The 23,070-nt window shown below is 43.6% G+C and overlaps 1 protein-coding gene across 8 annotated transcripts in view; it reads right to left on the reverse strand.

The window, feature by feature from the left end:
• Positions 1–5,317: 5,317 nt before the first annotated feature.
• The window catches only part of CHRDL1 (chordin like 1), a 112,232-nt gene continuing 94,479 nt past the window's right edge, over positions 5,318–23,070 (reverse strand). For 2 of the 8 annotated variants that reach the window (XM_005614419.4, XM_005614418.4), the window contains exons 9-12: positions 19,014–19,223; positions 12,721–12,888; positions 10,902–10,991; positions 5,318–7,685 (exon numbers count right to left, since the gene is read on the reverse strand). In XM_005614419.4, coding sequence (XP_005614476.1) covers positions 7,555–7,685; positions 10,902–10,991; positions 12,721–12,888; positions 19,014–19,223 — 599 coding nt within the window. In that variant the 3' untranslated portion in view covers positions 5,318–7,554. The remainder of the gene's footprint in view (positions 7,686–10,901; positions 10,992–12,720; positions 12,889–19,013; positions 19,224–23,070) is intronic. The other 6 variants (XM_070258245.1, XM_070258244.1, XM_014729087.3 and 3 more) reach the window with 3 other exon arrangements.

Here is a 23,070-nt window from a genome sequence, read left to right on the forward strand (position 1 = left end):
TGTTGGAACCCCAGAACCAAGCATAGTACCTGGTTCTCTGTAGGTGTTCCAGAAATGAATGAATGAATGGAAGCCTTTCAGTTACTACAGCCTATAAGTAAATGAACATTGGAAATAGCCATGTCATATGTCACACTGTGAGCTTTTATTGAAATTATGGTCAACAACAACCCTCAGATCATTTTTCAGAACCAAAAAGGTGGTCAACCAGGTTTTCCCACCTTGTAGTCTTGTGATTGCATTTCAAAACTAAATGCAATGGCCACAATTCCCAGTTTCTAGTGGGTAGATTTATTCTTCCTCTCCTTGGCACTAAAATCAGGTCCTCGCTCTTACTAAGACCCGGCTGAAGTCCTGTGGGGACATCCTCTCTCCTTTTTTATACTAGGACCTCCTGCTTTTAGTTATCCCAGGTTGACACTTCCTTCAAAACCAGGCTCAGGTACCACTTCCTGCCTGAAATAATCCAAGCACAGACTGCTTTCCCCCCTTTTTAAACTACTAGAGTTCAAGAACAAACGGTTCACTTAATTAAAAAAAAATGGAATTTACTGTGCACTTGCTATGTGCCTGTCACTATCACGAGCCCTTTACATTATCTCATTTAAGTCTCACAACCACCCTATGAGGAAGGGGTTATTCTTATCACATATTACAGATAAGGAAACTGAGATTAAGAGATGTAGGAAACATGGAGAAAGAGAACGAAATGTGAATTGTTGGCATGCATTAACTCCCTGTCTTCTCTTGGTTTCCTGATGGGAGTGGACTCCTCACTAGGTTTGACCCCAAACTTATTTTATTTTGCTGATTCTTTGAACAGAGGTGAATGTCTTGATCACAGGACTGAAAAAGGCTAAAGCCCTTCCACAGTGTTTCCTCTTCCCCTGATTACCTCTTGATGAAGCCATTTCCCTACGCGGATACATTCCTGAGTTTCAGAATGCCTTTCTGAGCCCCCTCCTAGGGCTAGCCCAGGGCCATGGCCAGGTGGGTGCCAATGCACAGCCGCACAGACAGTTCTCAACACTGGTAGACAAGCAGCCCCTCCTTCCTCACTAGGGCCTTTGCTGCCATGGAAGCTGCCGCTTCCCAGTATAAACAAACCCAAACCTGGGCATTTTAGAGAGGTAGCAGGTTCGGAAGTGAAAGAAGGAGAAAGCTGGAAAAGCAGGAATGGCATTAGTGCTGTTTACAAGGGGCAGAGGCAGGGATTTCAGGTACTCAGGCAGGACAGGTAGGGATGGCTTGCTTACTTGGTGCTGCCTACTTCTTCCAGCTTCCCCAATAACAAACCCCACTCGCCACCCCCAACACACACACACACCCCTCCCACCTACTACCTCCATTGCCAGAGGTTGCGCCCTCTGTCTGTAATTTTGTAATTGGGGAATTCATTTTGAGGGTAATAAAGAGTAATAAAGTCTTTAAAAGTGAAAAGTATCTGAGGGTTAAGCAACTCTCATTCACTTCACTAAACCTGCTTCCTTCCTAAGGCCCAGAGAGCTGCCCCAAAGGGACTCAGGTTCTAATTGTTAAGTGAGCTGCAGAGCCTGGGGGTTTTGCAGAGCAACGCAGGCTTGGGTCTGGGAAAGCTGGCTGTGAAGGGTGGAATGACAGCACCAGGGACCGTAGAGTGCGTGATGAAATGGAGAGAGGAGGCTGTTCAGTACCAACTTTGTCTTCTTTGAGATTTTGCCTAGAGCCTACCCCTCACCCCTCTCCCACCCATCCGACCCAGAAAAGTGAAAGGAAACTCCCTGCCCACTCCTCTCTCCTCACCACCTGCCCTTGCCCCAGGACCAAGCTTAAGCAGGTAGTAATTAGTACTATTTATAACTTGGCTCCACTCAGGGTTCAAGAGGCTTGTGTGGACTGGCCTGGGAATCTGAGCATCAAATGGAATGATGTTTCTATAAGAAAATGTATGCTGAATCCTAATTTTTTGGCCAATACTTCATTCCTAGATTGGGAACTACTTATACGTGGGGACAACTCAGAACTCCTCTGATCTATATTAACATAAAGCCAGGCCTTGGGTCTCTCATATCATCCACTTTGTGAAGGTTCCACACACACGATGTTGAAGCCTAATGATTCACACACACACACACACACACACACACACGGACAGATAGAGATATAAGTATTTTAATATGTACTACAGCTATTCTAAATATTACATTACAATATAGATAGTATATGTAGAAATAGAAATACTACTTATCATCCACAATGTTGAAGTCTCAGCAAGAACTCGTCACAGCCGAGTGTTGCTGTGGGACCTATGCCACAAACGCAGAGACACCGTGCTTTAAGCACACACAAAAATCTACGTGTAAACCCAATACTTATCAGTTAAAAGACATCTCATGGCAAATCATTTGCCAAGAAAACAAGCATTTTTTCATTTGTATTTGTTAGCCCAGATTTTATTAGTTTTCCTTGGAGTGGGGTACAGAGAAAATATCCTGAAGGACTGCCTAGCCCCTGGATATTTAAGTAATCCCTGAACTTCTTTCTTTCCCAACTTGAGAAAGAATCTCATCAGATTGACTATTCACTTGGAAAATATTTATTGAATGTCTGGCAGTGCTGGGCACTGGGTCCCTGCCCTTTCAGAGCTCTCTAATCCAATCAGGGAGACTGTGGCTGAGCAAATACTTCACATTTTTACATATAATGTCATGTAAAAGCCATTGTCGTCATCAATGTCCTCATCTCTAAAATAGGGTCAATAATGGGACCTACCACATAGGGCTGTTGTGAGGAATAACTGAGAAAACATGCATGTCAATTGATTACTTCAGTGACTGGCACAGGGTATGTGCTTTGGTTGTTATTTCCTAGGAGCATGGGGGAGAGAACTAACCGCACCTGAAAGAGATGGATGGGGTCTGAGATGAGCAATGTGAGTTTTAAAAAATGAGTAGATGTTCATTGAGTAGAGACATCAGAGGATGAAAATTCCAGGCAAAGGAAGCTGTGTGCAAAGGCACAAAAGTACTAAGGACATGGTAAGTTCCAGGAGCACGGAGATGGCATGGTTGGAGGATACAGTACATAGGAAGAAAGGGAAAATGGCCACAAACTCCGAGGGGAGGAGGCAAGGCTCCACAGAGGAGGTAACACTTGGACTAGGTCTTAAAGGATGAGTAGGAGTTTGCCAGGTGAAGAAAAGGGAAGAACATTATAGTGGTGGGAGAAGCATATAAAAAGCAAAAAGTTGTGAATGCGTATCAAATGTTTCGGAGGCTGTGTGCTGTGGCTGGAGCTCTGCCTTCAAGGAGTCATCTTCTCCACTTGGAGGTTTCAGAAGTGTCTGAGCTTGTTTGGCAGACTGGTGGGGTGGGCCCCCTCAATTTGCATGAGGGATGTGGTGGGGAATGGAAGCAGTACATGTGCACCAAAGGAGAGAGGGATGAGGAGGACAGTCTCATGTCTGTCTTGGAGGCTTATAACCAGCACAGCCTCTGCATACTAGCAACTGAGCCCTGAGAAAAGAGCTGGAAGTGGAACCTGAAAGACTGGTTGCCACGAAAAACTCCAGGAGACTCTTGGGCGCAGGAAGACCCTGCTTTGGTGCATATAATATGCACTCAAGAGCTATGTGTTAACTGGCTTAATGTAAGGTGGCAAAATGGAACAATATGGGCCAGGAGGGAGTACGGTATTCTCTCCACTTGCTCACAGGATACGGTGCCACGGGGGAACACTGAGGATTCCAGAGCACCACCACCATGGTGGCACTTCTAGGTCAGCAGAAGGAGCACTCACCAGCAATATCACAGCTGGCAAGAGAGGTGACTGTCAGAAGTGTGGTGATGGAGGCAGTCGATGGCTGTTTTTTCTACCAGTGCATATCATAGAGGAGGGCCAAAGCAAGAAAGGAATAAAAGGGTGGGTAACATGTGGTAGCAGGCAGGACTTGTCCTTGAGCCCAAATGGGACGATCTTTGGGGCTTCCTGGGAATCACTGGGGGGTGGAGACCATAGAAAGGAAAAGATTCTGCAAGAGGGGATAAGAGCAAAAGCCAATAAACATGGTCTACATTTAGGAGACCAAATCGATAGGACTTGCTGAAATCTGGATGTGGGGGATCAGGGAAAAGGAAGAGTGTGGACGGCGCTGAGGTGTCTGGTTTGAGTTATGTGTGGTTCCCCCAATGGAGGTGGAGTAATATTGGGATTTATAGCCCACCATTCCAGAAGAAAGTATGCTGGGTGTAAAGGGGGACCAAGCTAACAGAGATGAGGGGAACTAGGCACAGCTAATTCACTGTAAGGGGTTGGCAACCGAAGGCCAAAATTCTGTCCTGGTTGTGGGTCAATTATTGTGTTTCAAGGCCTCAGCATGGGGGCATGGCTTCTCACGAATCTCACTCAACAGGCTAACCCTTTTTTCCCCATTACCTTCAATCTTTTCTTTTATGTAGGAGTCCTCCCTTCAGTATTCAGATATGGCCAAATATCTCCCATATTTAAGACAAAAACTTTCCTTTGACCTCATATCCTCCTCCAGCTACTTCCTTCACCTCTCTCAACTCTCTGTAATTAAGCTCCTCCAAAGAGTTGTCTCTAACTGCTGTCTCCAATTCCTCATCTCCCCACTCACTTCTGGCCTCTGCTCCTATCACTCCCCCAACATTTCATCACCAATGACTTCTGTGTGCTAACACCAACGCATACTTTATTGTCCTTATATAATTTGACATTTCTGCTCTCTTGTATCAAGGCTTCTGTGATAGCACAAATCTAGCTGGTATTAGGGGTTTGAGGGAATTCAGTTTGGATCAACGTATGCGACAAAACTCTCACCCCGCCCCCTATACAAATCTGCCACTGAGCCGCAGACCAAAATCGAGGGCCTCTTGAAACCCAAGTCTGGCCTTCTGTCCCCAATCTCTTAAACATTTTGGCCTAAAGGGAAGCCAGAAATCAATGGACATTTTCAGTGCCATGCCATCTTTGAATATCCATGGTCGTAATCGACCACTCACTATGCACCAGACACTATTCTAATGACTTTACATGCATTGACTAAATTAAATCTCACTGCAAGACTGCAAGCAAAAGGCAATAGTACCAGTAATTATCCCCATTTTATACTCGAGGAGACTGAGAAACACAGCTGGTAAGTACAGAGCTTGGATTAAAACCCCAGGTAATCTGACTGCAAAGTTCCCACTTTTAACCACGATGCTATAGTGTGAGAAGTGTGTCAGGCTGAGTGTCAAACAGTGAGGCCCCCCATCACCTGTTACTAGTCCAAGGTCCATATTGACCAGAGAGTCAATCACTCACACATTACTGCAGATGATTTTTCAAAATTAATTTTTTTATTAATTTAAAAATCCAGAAGTACAGTGACTACATAAATAAGTACCATATTTAGGTACATGTCCTGTAAGGAGAGTGAAAGGGTAATACTGTTATGTTACTCTTACTTGTTTACATGAGTTAACTACAAATGACTACAACTGCTAAATGGTGCTGATGGTCTTTGTTGTTCCAAGTGTTTATGACACAAATAAATACACAAGAAGAACCACATCCATTCCTTGCTACCAACTACAGGCTGCTTGGCCTCTTCTCCCTATGTCCTACTCCCTACACAACACCAAGCACTGGAGGGTTTCTACGTTGGCCTAGCACAGCTCCCTAGCTCCTGCTTCACACAGTACTTTGTAAAGGTGTGTCCTAGCACCTGGGGGCAGGAGTCTATCTAGGGAAACTCTCTGGGTGTTCCCTTAAGGTTGAGCTTTCAGAGAACACCTGGGTGGGAAGGCTTTGGGGTGAGTCATCTAGAAGGGGAAATCAGCTTTTGCTTCAGGATCCGGTTATTCCCACACTATGGAAATACTGCCACCTCGGGGCAGGAGGCAGCAGCTACTTAACACCCTTTCCCCCAATAATGCTCCGTAGCCTTTCAACCCTGGATGTCCTACTTCCCTTTCCCAAGGAGAATGGGTGTGAGGGAGTGAGAGGCTTGTCCCATGAAGGGCCTGGCCACAGGGCTCCAGTGTCTCCTTTATGAGAACAGACTCCTTTGTGCCAGGTTGCCATAAAGACTGGACCTTTTACATTTTTCCCTATTGGTGTCAAATACTCGAGGAAAAAAATGTTCCTCTCACCTATGGTCATGGAGTGGGAAATACAGGAATTCTGGGTCCTTAATATTTCTAAATACTAGACTTCATTCACGCTCCTCAGAGGAGATACATCTAGAAGGTAGGCTTGAGATCCTTGCTGTGGAAAATTTATAGTTGTCCCACCAAGATGATTTCTAAAGCCAGGCCACAGAATGAATAATTTATGCTCTGGTATTGGGCTGCAAATAGACATTCTTTGGAGCAGCCTTCTCTAGGATCCATGATTCAAATCTATGCTTGGTGGATGACAAGAGAATGGTAGGAAGGCTTAGGATAAAGATCTTCATCAGAATTCCCAACTCCCCAAAAGAGCAATACTTCTCCTAACTAAAGAGTCAACATTCAGAAGCTTGTGAGGACTGAGTCCCTTTGCAAAAGTAAAAATCAACTCCTATGATTGGGGAAGAAGGGAAACTGCCCTTTTAAGGAGCTTCTAGAATTTAATCATTAAACCTAAGTGTTTGGACTAGAAAACTACGGCCCCAAGAAAATTAGTGAATATTGAGCTATTAATTGGTGAGTTTTATTGACTTGAAAACACAAAGATGGCCTTGTTGACTTCTATCAACTCCTTTCTTCAACAATTTTCTTATATGGATTCAGTTTCTGCAAGTTTCATCCAATATTAACTTCTTGATGGCAGCCCCATTGGTTCAGGAAAAAAAGAGGAGCGGTATCATTAGGGAAAAGTTATTTACCACTTCAAAGTGAATGCAGCCATCAAATGGTGTTCTTATTCTTCACCCTGCCACTATAGGTGGTGACTTCAACAGTTACACCAAGACCCCAGGGCAGAGCCTTCTGCTCACAATTACTTATTTATCTTCCTGGGTGCCAACAACCTCCAAGCTACTTGGGAGCCAGACAAGGGAAAGAAAGGGAGAGTCTACACTAGCCTTGCCTCAGAAGGAAGGCTGTAGTTTAGTGTGTGTCTGTGTATGTGAGGATGGGGAGTTAATTTTTTAAAAAAACACAAAACATTCTAAAATTCAAAGAGTATCATTTCATACAAATATTTTCTCTGTACTACAGAACTCCTACTAAGCAATTCCCTTCTCTTTCTTTCATTGGAATAACTTTCTAGAGAGAAACCCTGGGGTTTTGTTTACTCTTTAACCTGCAAAGAAATGTGATTCGCCCAGAAACTAGAGCAGTGTTGTGGTGTTCTATCCCTCTTCCTCCCACAAATAATTCAAGACTCTTCTAGCCTCTTTGGAGGAGATGTTTAAGGGCTGACACACCACTCCACATAAAGGAGCAAGTTATGCTGTGCATAGCGTGAATAATTAACTGCATTTGAGTTTGGGGTTTTAGGGCACTGTTGACTTAAGCAAAATAAGCCTGCAGTCCAGCTGCAGCTAGAGTTTTCTTGCTTTACCCTATCCAATACTGTCTGTCTCGTCTAACAGTGGCCCTTTTCAGACCTTTCCAGGTACAAAACCTTGACCAAATCTTCGAGCTCTGTTCTGCACACACGACTTGAACACATTTGGCTGATCTGAGCTTCTCCTTCGGTGAAGATCTTCCACTGGCCTATAAGGCAAACACAAAGTGGCCCAGAGATGTAAGAGGAGAACAGAGCAAATTAGGAGTATCACCAATATACCCCATCCTTATCCACCAACTCACGAACCCACCAGGGGAGTTGGAATACAAATATAAGGTGGTTTCAGCAAAACAGCCCCCAAAACACTTTTCTGGGGACAGATATGGAAAATGGGCCATGGAGTTTTCATTTCAACAGACAGCAATTTGTAAGAATCCCAGGAATAATACATAACTGCCTCCTCATGAGTAAAACCTAAGCATTATTCTTGGAATTTTTAAGTATATTTAGCATTTGCAAAATGCTCCATTATCAGGTTGTTAGCTATTTAGGTGGCTCACTCGGCCCCAATTCAGAGAGGGCACTTTGGAAAATAGTACTTGCTGCATACCGGGGCTTCGCTTACTTTGGGGCGTCCAAATATTGGTTTGGGTTATTTGATTATTTACTGCTCTGCTCTCTTCCTGCTACCCTTTGTTAAAAACTGCTCACCTCTGCTTTCTCCTATGCCCACATACTGTCTTTCCACCCTCTTTAGCAGCCCTCAATTCCCTCCTATGGCTCCTTATAGAATTCCATTCTCATATCCCCCATGTGCTCCCTTTCTACTCTGAGTGAACACGGCTGTATCTCTTCCCTTCCCTGTCGTCTCTGCTCGTGTCCCCTTCCATTCCCTGTTTTCTCTTTTCCCGCCATGGACTCTCCACACTTCCAATGTGTCCTTACCAACTTCTCTATTCCCCATTCTGTCATGCTAACTGAGCATTTTTGAGTGCACACTCTGTGCTGAGCACTGGAAACCACCCCATGTCCCTGGACCATCCCTTTTCTAACTTTCCTGGTCCTTGAGTGGCAAGATCTTCCTTCTCCTGCCCTGTTAAATAACCTGCATAACAAACTGCCCACCCTAGATACCCTCCTTAGGCTTTTTATTCCTGCTCTCATGGTGTTGCAACCTGGAGAACTCCTAGTCCAAGGTCAGCAAGCTCCTCTTAATCCAGAACCTATTTTCTTTCTCTAGCCACATGAGAACATGACCCCCTTCCTTATGGACTCAATTTCTCTCCTCCTTTCTCCTTTGGATTCTTCACTTTCTCCTATTCTCTCTGACTCGATGGGAGAGGAAAGAAGAGTTGGGCAAAGAACCGGCTTTTACTGAAGCTCTCCTGTGTGCCAGGATCTGACAGGCACATTTTACAAACGGGTCAGGCTTCTTCTTCTTTGTCCCCAGGTGACCCTGAAAGATCATCTCATTACCCAGTTCCTTCAGTTGCACACAGTCAGAGGCACACATCATCTACTTCTGTTACACACCCCAGATCCTAACTGCTATGGGCAGAGAGTTTGTTTAAATCATCTTTCAAGTCCCTGATGCCTAGAGCAGTGTGTTGATAACAGTACAAACAAAAATACGTTCTTTGAAATTAATTGTTAATTTAAAAAGTTACATCATTGATCCTGAGATTCTAGACTCTGCCTCTTTTATTATCTATTCACACGTAAGGACTCCTGACTCCTCTATTTGAATTCTCCTACTGTCCAGTTTATTGTCTATCAGTCTCCTGCAGAACAACTCACCTCATCAACCCTATTTTCAGGTGCTTATTGGATAACTCTGCTCAGATGGCCCTTAGGCATCTTAATCTAAACATTTCTCAAGTGAAATTCATTTTTTTACCAATCCCTGCTTATTCTCCAGAATTTCCCATCGGTGAATGGTATTACTATTCACCCAGTCTATAAAGCTGTTAATATTGGAGTCATTCCAAACTCATTTCTCTCTTTGATACTGATCTTGATGATTTAACCTCAGAGATGTGCCTCATGTCCCTCACAGTGACCCCTCCTCCCCTGTCTAACCAACTTAATACAGTAGAATAGCTTCCTAATTCAGACTATCACCAGCTGCCTCACTAATAATCCACCTTTCACTCACACAGCAAACACCTCTTTCTAAAAAACAGATCTGAATGCATCATTCAGTTGCTTGAAGACCTCCACTGGGGTTCCCTGGTCTGGAGATCAAGTCCAACTTCTTTGCATGGCATATTGGGCTCTTCCGAATATGGCTTCATCAAAGTAGGTGCTTAATAAATCCATCTGACAGCTGAGAGACATGTTTCCCACAGCACCATTTTGATATCACTACGCTGATTGTAAATTTGCAGCAAGTACCAAGGCTACCTGCCTTCTATCTGAACTTCTCTCTGGCTTCTTCCAGGCACTCTGACTACTTCCTACCTCCAACTCTTCTCATCTTTCAGTGCACCCTATGTGGCCTTTGTAATTGTTCCTCACCCACACCCACCCACCCACCCACACCTACATTTCTTGTTTGCTCCTGTCTGAGTCTTCTCTTAGGCTGCACCCTCTCTCTGGACTGATTTCCTGACCTGTTGCCCAGTCACACCCTTCTCTTTCAAAACACACCTCCTCCCCGAAGCCTTCCCCGACTAAGCCCACCTGGCTCTCATCTCATTGTTCTTTGCAGATTCCCCTGAGCACTTAGGTATTTAAGTCCCCAGAACTAAACTAATTCATAGTGGAGGCATTTTCATGTTCTGTCTCGCCCATTAGAATTCCCTGTGGATAGAAAGTCTGTGCCTTTTATTCCTTCAGAAGTGCTCCCCCCCACCACCCTCCAGTGCCTAGCAGTCCCTAGGCTCCATCTAGCGTAGAAAGTGGGACAGCTGCAAGTTATGCTTGAGTGCCTGAATGCTTTTAAAGAAACATGACCACCCAGGGGCAGTTTCAAAGAGGCAAACAGAACTTTGATACAGCACGGGAATTGATATGCATCCATTTTCTGTCTCTCATCCCCACCACCAAAGGACATATCCTTCCAGATATGAAGTCTCCACAAATGCACCAGACCTAGAATCTTGTAAGCTTTCTCCAACCCTCTTGAGACTCTGGGTTTAGCAGTTTCATTAAAGATGTTCAGGAAACTTTGACCTGAGGTGGCTTATGCTCAGACTACATCTGGATTTGTATTCACCAGGTCCAAGCTTTTAAGTTCCCATTCAGACACCCCATTCACTGCTAAGTCACCCGGAGAAGAGACAAAACAACCTCTAATGTTGATATTGAGCATTGAGAATGTGCACTGAGAATACAGAGGGACTTTATTTGGGGCTACACTATATTGAAAACTGGATGCATTTTCCACGGAGGAGTAAAGAAAGAGAGGTGGTACCACTTACTCAGGGTTGTCCTGGTCACCAGCTTGAAGTGATGGAGCTCCTCAAACATCCTCTTGGAGATCTTCTCAATATGAAAGTGCTGGAGGATGCCTAGGGCCAAGCAAAAAGTGGGGCAGGTGGTCAGGCACTCTCTATCTGGAACCACCAACTCTTTTTCTCTGCTTGGGCTGAGCATATCATCTCATTACTGGGGCTTAGGAGTATCGAACTGGGCTGTGTAATGTGCTTAACCAGGAACTTGGATGGCTCAAGGGTTATAATTGACTCCATTTGTTTCCTTGGCTCACTGGCCTCCCCCTGGTTCTCCAGAGGATGGAGATAAGGGAGACAGTGCTCCTGACCATGGAACCCACTCCTAGGGAAAGCCACATAGAATCAGGCACGGGTGCTGGCTGAAGCTTCTGTAGCCAAACACAGTATTAGAAATTCTGCCCTTGCCCCAAGTATGGGTAGGCTATGTCCCTGCCAAACCACTGGGCTGCCCTCCTGGCTAGGCAGTGAGAGCCAGCAATGGGATTGCAGGCAGGTTGTTTGTGTAAATGGAGAAGCCATCCCTGTTCCTGAACTCACCCAAAAGCCATATTTTCCTTTGGGAAATATTCACAGCTCCTTTAGCTTTCCCTTATAAAAAATGAGGAGACTTAAAATGATGAGGCTCCCATAGTCTCAACTTTGCCTGAATAGCTTTTATCAGAATAACACAAACAACTGAAAACTGCCCTGTAGTTAAGGAGCAACATGTTACTAGCCCACTTCAATAATCCCCAAGAGGTCTACAGGGAGCAACATAAATGAAGCCTGGGTTTTTCTCTGCCCACCACGCACAGACCTGGATTACGCAGCACCATGAACAAGTGGCTATTTAGACGCTACACTAGCAAGTTGAAAAACATCCACACATCTCTGTGGGGTGAGAGATATGGGGCAATGAATAGTGGGCCCACTGCAAGGGAAGCCAACAGAAGAGCGCTTAGTCCTAAGTGACCAGTTACAGAGGAGCTAGGGAGTTAGAGATGGAAAATCAACATTTGTAGGCATAGAGCAAAAATAAACATTGTGAGAAACATATGTGTGTTCCAGCATATTTTTTAAGGGGTGGGGAAGAGCTCATTCTTTCGAGAAAGAAAAACTGTTGTGAAAAGAGACGGAAAATAGCCCCACAAATACTAGGGCAGTTGGTTCTCAAAGTATGGTCCAAGGGCCACCTGCATTAGAATCACCTGGCTATCCGTTAAAAATGCAAATATTCAGAACCCACCCAAGGCCTACGGAATTGGCATCTCTTGGCTAAGGCCAGGTAGCTGTGTTCTAAACCAGCTCCTTGTGTGATGCTGAAACATACTAAAGTTTGAGCTCTCTTGAGCCTTATGAGGGAGTCAGTAGAAGAGGATGTGCTTTATTTTCCAACTGAAATCTCACCTTGGATTCCTAGAAAACTTGACCAGACTAGATCAGCACTAGGCTGGTATCTATGGGATGGTTTGAACAGCTGTAGGGTCGCAATGAACACAATGTGCCCAGGCATTTAGTATTTTGAAAACCCAGATGATTCTGATGTGCAGTCAGGGTTGAGAACCACTCCTCCAGCCTTTGGTGGTATGAGAAAGAGAACAAACCCAAGGGTCAATACTTACTTTATAGCCCAGGCCATGATTAAAGTTAAAGGCCATAATAACAACTGTGTTACTCCTGCATTAGCTTCTAAGCAATCAGGAGAACTTCTGATGCAAACAGAGGAATAGGAGAAGCAAAATTAGGTGAGTCTTCTCCTCCTTCCCTGTGCCCCCTTACCAAAAAAAAAAAAGAAATTACTGCTCACCCTTTCGAATGGTCCAAACATGGACCTCTACCTGAGGTGGTCTCTCGGTCTCCAGCGCTATTTTTCTGATGGTCTCCCCATCCTCCATGAACACAGACTCATATACAGGCATCGTTTCTTCTCCACAAAAGTAGCTTTTGTTGTCAAAGCTTTGGCCTGGAAGTTCTTCTGGAATCAGGAAGCAAGTAGAGTTCTGTCATGGTTTTCCAAAACTGGAAGCAAACTTCTGCATTTATGTATCTTATTGTTCATAACACCTCACACTCATCAAAAGTGCACAATCAACAAGAACATTCTTACAGAGATAGAAATTCCACCCATATTTAATTGGCTCAGCTTAGGCTGCTCCTATAACAGCCATCAAATCACAAAGGAGCACATGACCTTTATTTTAAGTCCACGTGATAAGAGAATCCATAGTTCTTCAGAACACTGGCCCACAAACTAAAGTGGATCCACCCACCACCAAATAAGTGGACCTTCATGAGGAGGAAGAATGTGGCCAGGTACAAATCTCTTAGGCACTTAAGGGAACATGGGATTTTCCATACTGCATCAGGATCACGGTCTGTCTAGCTCAGTGTTACCAACAGAGACCCAGGGAATGGGCTGACAGAAGGTCTTGGTTAACTTCCCTGACATCACTTAGATATACTTTGAAAACATTTATAACACTCATTTATGCACATATACTTGCCCAACGGATCTATCCAAATTGGCTTGACATTTCTGAATGCTCACTGATATGTTTGTAAGGGGGACGATAATATCAGACCAACACCAGTGCCAAAACCTAGATGTCAGATTAGTCGTATGTATTCTATGCCAAACGAATGGTTGGGAGACACAAAAAAATTGGTCAAATCCCTCAACTATGGATCACTTAAATTATGAACTGTTGGATTTCACTTCCAGGTATAAAGGTACCAACCCCCTGATAGTCTCCACTCTGCTCCACCACCACCCCTTCCCTCAGCTCCCTACCAAAAAAAGTTTCTCCTGGTTGGTTATCCATGAGTTAAATTTCTTTGCTGGCCTTGTAATCAGCACCCTCTTCAGTGGTGTATTTAAAGTGGACACTCAAATCAGAAACAACAACGAGAAGCTGTGGACACCCTGGAGCCATCTGTTGAAACTGTTGAGTGTTGAGTGCTTTGGATCTGTGACTCTGATTAGGGAGACTCAGCGTTAGCCAATCAGATGCCTTGGACCAGATGTAATCAAATGGCTATTTCATGTCTCTTGCCGACCTGATTAGCCTTCAAACCCCCACCACCATTTTGGCACTGTAAGGACAAAATCGATGTCTTCTCTTCATGATTCCCAGTTGGATTACTCAATTTGTAGATTATCCTAGAATCAAGCTTCCTTTATCCTTTTGCCCTTCTTTTTAGTGATTTAATTACTCAGTGGGCCAGTCTTTTTTGGTGATGTGTTAGGTAACTAAGTGATGTGTGCTAGCACTTTTCAAATGGTTGGGTGGGTGGGAGGTCACTGAGTGTACCTCTGTGTATTTAATTATCACCTTTAGAATGAGAGCTGAGTTCATTTACAAAATTTTGCTCACCAGCTTAATATTGGCTATGGCTGTAACTACCATATGAAATCCATGATGGCACTGGAAGTACCTGTAACATGCTAAAAGTCCTCCCAGTGTCCTGAAGAGTTATCCTGCACCACCACCCTTTCCCTCTAAGAGCTTAATTTACTCACCAGAAGGGATCTACAAACGACAAAATCCATTAGTGACTCAACCCTGGCTGGCACTTGAAAATATTAAGAGCAAACAAAGTGTCTTTCAAACTACCTACTTGGCAACATCCTCCTCATTCCACACCCTCCACCTTTCTGCTCACTCCACGTTCACCTACTTTCATTTCTCTTGGAGGAAGCATGCCATCCTTGAAGTCATTTCTGGCCATTCCCACTTCCCATGAGAATGCTCCTGTCCTGAGCCCTCTAGAACTAAGAAATTGAAAAATCATTTCCTTAGGAAGTGGTGATGACTGATGAAAGAGATGTATTACCCCAGCCCAGGGAACTTTTAAGTCTTCACAGGGGCTTTTTATTATATAATCCAAAAGGAATGTGTAATTATGGGAACTCCAGGTACTGGCGTGGTACGGTAGGGGAGAGAGGTGAGTTGGGGAACCTTCTGGAAGTGGAAGTCCTACACAACCCTATAAGTGGCCACTGATATGCAAGGCAAAGCCAGCCTCTACCAGAGCAACAGGCAAGAGAGAGAGGTGAGACTCATACCCTTTATTTTGGCCCTAGTTTGTTCCTGGAGGAGCCTGTAATCATTCGTTATAATGAAACTTTTGGCTGGATCATCAGTGAATTTTATTTCTCTCTTTTCCCTTCTCAACAAGAATAACTGAATTTACTGTTCTTTTTTTCCCCCATCCATCTTCTTCCCTCCTCACCTCTTTGTTCCTTTTCCTCTGTGTCATGTGTTATTTTCTAAGAGGCCGATGATGTCATGATCTTCCCATTTCTCACCCCTTCACATCGTTCAGGACTCTACCCAAATATTACTTCTTCAGAGACGCCTTCCCTGACCACTCTTTTGAAAGTGCCCTCCCCACAATTCACTATCATCTGATCCTGTTTGTTTTTTCTTCACAGTACTTATCACAACCTAAAATTACCTTATTGGTTTGTGTTCATTATCTTCTCCTACTAGAATGTAAGGACCACGCTGGCAAGTAGCCTTTGTCTGTCTTGCTCATCTCTCTATTCTCAGTGCCTGTAACCGTGTCTTGCACACAGTAGGCACATAGTACATATTTCCAGATGGAATGCATAAGCGAGTGCATGTTGCTTGATGCTCGGAAGTTTCTGAGTACCCAGAGCAGGTGCCCTGTCCTTTTTGGAGAGTGACTCTTGTTAGGCAATGTGACTATGAAGAGTCGTTAATTTTGCAGACACCCATGTCTGGCTCACTGAGAGACAAGTATACAGAATGGAACAGAAACTCTGTCCTTCCACGTTGCCCAATAAGTCCTCTATCTCCACACACCTGAGCAGGGTGAGGAAGCAGCTGTTCCAGAGAAACAGGTTTGGTCAATCAGACTCTTGGGTACATTGCCAATTGGATTCTGGAGGGCAGTTTTTTAAATAATAACTTTTATTATTTTTTTTCTAATTACAAAAGGAATATATATTGTTGAAAATTTAGAAAATACAGATAAACAAAAAGAAGAAAATAAGAATTACCCATAATTCAGTCACCCAAAGATAGCCACTATTAACATTCTGCTATATGCCTTTCCAGTCTTTTTTTTCTCTAAGTGTTTTATGAACGCTGTCTTTTTTTAACATAAGAAGTGGGATCATAATATACATATTCTTTTGTAGCTTGCTGTTTGTACTTAATATATTGGAAACATCTTTACATGGCATTAAATCTTGGTCTGCAATGGCTTTTACTGGCTGTATAGTATACCACAGTACAAATATACCATAAGTATTTATTCCCATATCGGTGGACTTTCAGATAGTTTTCAATATTGTAAACAGCATTACAGCAAAAATCCTTGTTTGTATATTTTTGTATCTCTCTGATTACTTTTTTGGGATTCCGAGGAGTGAAACTGCTTAGCCAAAAAGTATGAATGCAAAGGTTTTAATAAATACAGTCATGTGCCACATAATGATGATTCAGTCAACAAGGGTGGTCTCAAGATTAGTATCATCTAGCCTAGGTGTGTAGGAGGCTATACCATCTAGGTTTGTGTGAGTACACTCTATGATGTTCGCACAATGATGAAATTGCCTAATGATGCATTTCTCAGACTGTGTCCTTGTCGTTAAGTGATGCATGACTGTATAACCAACCTGAGAGGCCAATTATTTAAAAAATAATGCCATTTTTGGTGTCCTGTTCTCACACCTTTTCGGTTCGTTCACTTCTTATTTGAATCACTTGCATGAATAAAATCCTAAGCACACAATGAAATGGGATTTTGTCTGAAGGTCTGAGATTCAAATTGGAATATTATATAGTGGAAGGATTGATCTCACCTGGGGTAGTGTAGGTAACTTTCAGTTTTTGTCTGAAATTACCATGCTGTATTACTTATATGACCAGAGGCTTTAGACTCTTGACCAAAGGGAAAATTGTGTTTGTGGAATTACTCGTAAGTGTCACTAAAAGCTTTGAGGATCCAGTGAGATCACAGACTTGGAAGTGATGATAGGTTGTTGTGACTGGGTGGCCCCGTTGTTCATATCATCTTCAGAATGGGCTCTCTCCCTATTCCTAATGAGTACGTTTCCTCATCAATTTTAATGCCCCAATTCTATACTCCAGATCAGATAGCTCCTGTCCTTCCTATCCACACCCTGCTCCATGTTTACTCTGGAAGATGACAGTCATTACATTAAGAAAGATTTTGTTCATTGATCACTTGGAAACAACTGGTCCCAAATGATCGAGAGCAGTTGTTTCCAAATGTCATTCCTCCCTCAACAGAGGGAAAGAAACTTAGCCCACTTCTGTTTGTCTGCCCAACAAAAATGGGAATTATTTTCCAAGAAGGAGAGGGGAAAAAAGGCATTTTTAGACAACCCAAACTGAGTTTGCCACCAAGCTGACCACAACTCACTTCAGACAGAAGTAACAAGATCCCAGAAGAGGAAGATCTGAATACAAGAAGGAATGCTGAATATACACAATGATAAATATGTGGGTAAATCTAAATAAAAATTGATGGTATAAAACAATCAAAAACAGAAAGATTTTGTTTGTGCCATAAATAAATGCTTCTCAAACTTTAAGGCAAATTGGAACCAACTGGGGGATCTTATTAAAACACAGATCCTGCTGCAGGAGGTCTGTGGTGGGACCCGAGAGTCTGCAGCTCTAACTAGCTTTCAGGTGCTGCTGGTCCACAAACTACTTTGAGTAGCAAGACCATAAGCCACCCTGGGCCTACAGCAGTGGTTCCCAAACTTGTCTGCACATTAATATCACCTGGGGATCTTTTAAAACTTCCAAAGCCCAGGCCTACATCTCAAATCAATTAAATTATAATCTCTGGGGATAGGACACAGGTATTTTTAGAAGCTCTCTGGGGATTCCAATGTGCACACAAGTTTGGGAACCATTGGCCTACATGAAGATGCTCAAAAAATATACATTAACTAAGTTCACATTTGCCTGCTACTCATGAGGAGTTGCCTAAGTTGAAGGAATAAATGATTTATTTCTCTGCCTACATTTAAAAATGTTTGGTGTCTCGTCTGTGTTTACAAAAATGCTTTGCAGGTGGGCATATGATAAATTCATGTGCCTGGAAGTGACTCATTCATTCACTCCTAGAATGCTGGAACTGGAAAGGCCATAAGAAATCATCTCCTCTCACCTTCTCATTTTGCAGAGAAGGAAACTGAGGCTAAGAGAAGTCAAGTGACACGTTCTAGGTCACACAGGAAAGCACTGGCAGAGCCAGGGCTAGAATACTTGATTCCCAATCCCATACTCTGTCAACTCCAGTACTACCAACTATATTTTTATCTAGCTCATGTGCTAAAACTACCATCTAAATAATTAATTTGCCTTTTTATATCAGTTAATATTTTCTACTTTCCTGGAAAAGACAATGGGCTGCAAATGACCTGGGTTCCAGGCCTTGGTTTTATTATCCATTTATATGACTCTTGGCAAGTCATTCTACTTTATATTCCTCCATTTTCTTATCTTTCATAGAGAACTGAAAATATCATTATAGGATTTTAGTCTTAGAAGGGAGCTTGGAGATCAATTATTCCAAACTTTTCATTGTACAGATAAGGCTGATGAGGCCCAGAGCAGACCGCCACATTTCCCAGGTCACACAGCAACTTAGATTAGGACCAGAACACATTCTTCTTCCACTACACCTCACCTGTCTCTCATCCTGTCTCAAAAGGGTAATATATGTGATTGTGCTTTCATGAGTTAAATAATGATATAAATGAAAGGTGCCACTATTCTTCCTACTAATCATTATAACCTAATTTCTCTACCATTCAGAAAAGCAAGTTTTAAGTTTGGCACTTGGGACTACATGGGGTCAAAGGTGTGGTAGACACAAGCAAATCCCCAGTCTATTTCCGAGTAGTAAATTTCTTCCAAGCAACCATCATATCAGCCTTTCAAGAGAGGAGAGAATGAAGTTCATTATTAGTAGAACTAGCATCATTACAATGATATGGCAGGTTGATTATGTTTCTGATGTTCAGAGAGCATTGAGAATGACTATGTGGGGATCTCACTCAACCAAAGGCAGGGCTTCCAACCAACGCACCTTTTGCCTTTTTACCTGGACACACCTTGCAGCACTTTCCATCTATTTTTTGAGGATACTTGCAGGGGTATCGATTGGGGCAGTGGATTTTCTTACACTCTTGCTTGGTGACATTACAAGTGCACAGCACACACTCCACAATGCCAAATGCCCGCAGGTTCGGGTGCCAGGACTCCCCATGGGAATAGGTCTTTCCATTGGAAACACACACTGGAAGAGAACAGAGGACTGGAAATTAAAGGCTAGGAAGCTGAAAATGGGCCTCTGAGCTCAGAACCAAAGCCCTGAACCCCTTAAGACATCTAGGATCCTTTGTTCTTCTGATGGCCATAGAGATACGTTTACAGAGCAGCTTCTGTAACCAAAAAAACCATTTGGGCCTTGTTAAACCATCAGCAACTACTCAGGTTCTTCAGCAGTGGCCTCTGGATGCTCACATGTGCCTGGCAGATAGAAGGCAGTCAATAAATAGTTTTTAAAATAGAGGAATGAGGGCCAGCCCCATGGCCGAGTGGTTGGGTTTGCGAGCTCCGCTTTGGCGGCCCAGAGTTTCGCCGGTTCGAATCCTGGGCGCAGACATGGCACCACTCGTCAGGCCATGCTGAGGCGGCACCCCGCATGCCACAGCTAGAGGGACCCACAACTGAGAATACACAACTATGTACTGGGGGGCTTTGGGAGAAAAAGCAAAAAATAAAATCTGAAAAAAATGAATAAAAAAAATAGAGGAGGGGGCCAGCTCCGCGGCCGAGTGGTTAAATTCGCGCGCTCTGCTGCAGCGGCCCAGGGTTCAGATCCTGGGCACGGACATGGCACCGCTTGTCAGGCCACGTTGAGGCGGCGTCCCACATCCCACAACTAGAAGGACCTGCAACTAAGATATACAACTGTGTACAGGGTGGGGTTTGGGGAGATAAAGAAGAAAAAAAAATAGAGGAATGAATGAAATGCATGGGAGCATATCTGTCCTCGGTATATGATAAAGAACCTCTAGTAGAATGTAGCATTAATACCTGCAGTTCCATAGAGGATTTGTAATGGCTCAAGTGGATGTGCTTCTTGCCATGAAAATTTCCCAGAGAGATTTGCTGCTCAGGGAGGCTAGATGACAAAAGTACTGCTCTTTCCAAAGGGCCAATTTTTTCCCCAGATCCTGAAGCAAATCCATTCAGAATATCAAATGCTATGAGAATCTGATCCACCAGCATAGAGGAGTATAAAGCTTAATGGCGCTGGCCTACCCTTTGGCATGGGAAGGAAGGCGCTAAGACAAGATTGAGAGGGAAAGGACCCGCACTTCCCTGGTAAGTGGTGAAAGGTAGCTTATGCCTCTAATCTTCAGGCAATGTCCTCTGTCCCCCACCTCACCATGGCTGTAAAGATCGGGCTACGGTGAATCACTGCCTGCCCTACAGATATCCTTTGGTGGTTTCACATTTGTTGAGTGGGAAATAAAGTCACTGGCTCCATGTTTCCTCAGGGGCCTTGCAAGAGCAAGCATTTGGGCTGCAGGCTGAGGGGCCTATGAAGGGAAGGGACAACAGGAACATCCTTCAATGCAAACCATCCAACACATATCTGGCTCTTACTGTAAGGCATAGAGCTAGGCTCCAGAATAAGAACTGCACAGGGCTGCGAATGGGGAGGTCTGAGAATGAATTCTCTCCTTTTGAAAGTGCTGAGACATTCTGGAGATTTCAAGCCATGACTGGGACTGGGTGTGTTTCTCATTATTTCCATCACCTCATCATACCCAGGGAGACCTGTCGACATCCCAGTAAACAACATCTCTAGGGTGGGTTGTATCACTTAAGGCGGGGCTAGGGTGAGGGAAATAGCCCCACTTTGGGCGTTTCTAGGAATAGACTGATTTGGCTGCAAGACAATGGCCGCAGAAGGATGAATCATTGGGCTATTTCTTTCTCCTCAAGTCCACTGGGTCACATTAGGAAATATGCATGATGTTGATTGCCTTTTCCTGTCCTTTGCAAGAGCTGCTACAGTACTAGGCACTCTAACAGGTCAATCTATGTAAAGATTTCCAAGAACCTGAGAACCTAAACAAGAGAAGCTCCCAACCTTACAGTGAGATAGAATAGGGACTTGATATCTAACTGTGAAGCTCAGGGCTCTGGATAGAATGACATGACAAGACAGGCCAGATGTGTTGTTCTTTCTCCTGCCGTTATCTCTTCTCTCTCCTCCCCAAACAGTGACACTCCTTTCTAGACAACGTGATTAAGTGGGTACATAGTCTGCTTCAAGACAATTTAGGCTGAACTCAAGTTCAAAATGGTGGAGTCCTATTGTCTCTTCTTGATTCTAACAAGGGACTAAGTAGACGTATCTCAGAGGAGCACATCATTAGCAGGAGAGCTGAGGAGAAGGGGAGACATGCTAAGGAGCAGTACAGGCAGGACTCCTAGTGTATTACAGCTAGGTTCCCTCTCCCTAAACATTTGGAATAAGGGAACAATCCAGACTGGGTGAGAGACTGCACTCTGAAGTGCAATAGGGTAAGGTCAATTTTCTAGAGGGAAATGCAGCCTTCTCTCCACCAACCAATTCTCAAGATGATTTTGAATCATCCAGCTGGGGCTTCAGGAGTCGGGGGTGGGGACAAGTGATTTTCCAGTGAATGATAACAGAAAGGTCAGGAGAGAACTGCTGTATCCAAATCAATAGGGGCAAATGAATAAATGTAAACCAGCTGGCCTTTTGTAGGATGTGGAGAAAATCAAGGGACGAGCCTCTGTCCTGAAAATGAAGAGGCCTGTGGACATTATGGGATTTAGGATTTTCAAAGGCCATTTCCCCAGACGTTTTTTAAGGCTTTGAAATACTTTCAGAGCAAATGGAATCTATTGGAGGCAATTTAGGATTGCAAATCAAACTCCATCTTTACCTCACTCCTCCTCTTCATTTCATAAATTCATATCAGAATGCCTTGGAATTTAAAAATAATAAATTTCAAATCAAACCCAGATCGATAGTAAATATTTCCAAGTCTTCTAATACATCACCATTTTTTACTAAGAGTTTTATTTTGAATGTTCTTCTTTTAAGCCTGTTAGTTTCAAAAGCAATTTAATTTTTTTATCTGTAATCTGAAATTTACATCTAACTAGTAACAGATGTGATCAACTAGCTTTGGCTTGACTAGCCTTGTTGAGATTTATAGTAGGAGTCCTTTGTAACGGATTGTTTTTCACCCGTGTTATTCAATCATTTGGTTTAATAATTTATTACTTTTAACCCATTCAGGGAACTGCCTTTGATTTGTTTGTCCTTTAAAGGAAACAAAACATGTTTGTGGTTTCATACAAAGGAACCAGCTGAGCTCTTGCTCTGAAGAGCTGGTTGACACAATGCCTAAAAAAGTAAGAAGCAGTCAATTGTTTGATTGAATTTCTCCTCCCCTCACCCCCGCTACTGGGGGGCGGGGAGTGGACGCCAGAGAACTCTGTGCAGGAAGGACCAGGGCTGTGGACCTGTGTGGGTGCCTTCTGCAGCCAGCTGGTCGGCTGAGTGGGCTGCATGTTGGTGTTAACCTAATCAGTCCTCCTGGTACTCAGCCAGGTTTCTGGAGTTCTCACTGGATCACTCATTTCTAAGGACAATCTCCTCATGGGAATTACAATCTCTGAGAGAGGAGCCTGGAATATGTATCTTTAAGAAGAGCCCCAAGAGACTCTGAAGTGTGAGCATGGCTATTTCTAAAGTATGTATAAGAGCTTCAGAAGCATTTGGCACTGAATACCTTTGAATATTGGGTGCCCTGCTGGAAAACAAACAACCTCTCATTCTGTTAAAGACCCGAGGAATTTTCCCAAGGACCTCCAACTCCCAGGGGCAACTAAGAAAATGCTGGAGGCTGCATTAGATTTACTCCTTTCTTGTCTTTTGTCCTAAATAAGGACAGATACACCTGAAACATAACCTATGCTCTTTAGTCTGTATTTAAGGAAGTCCTAAGAGGCCCCTGGAGTCACTCGTCCAAGTCCATCGCTACTTTCTAGACTTGATGGTGAGTGATCCACATGTGAATGTATGATAT

This window comes from Equus caballus, chromosome X (assembly GCF_041296265.1).
Source record: "Equus caballus isolate H_3958 breed thoroughbred chromosome X, TB-T2T, whole genome shotgun sequence".
Taxonomy (NCBI): domain Eukaryota; kingdom Metazoa; phylum Chordata; class Mammalia; order Perissodactyla; family Equidae; genus Equus; species Equus caballus.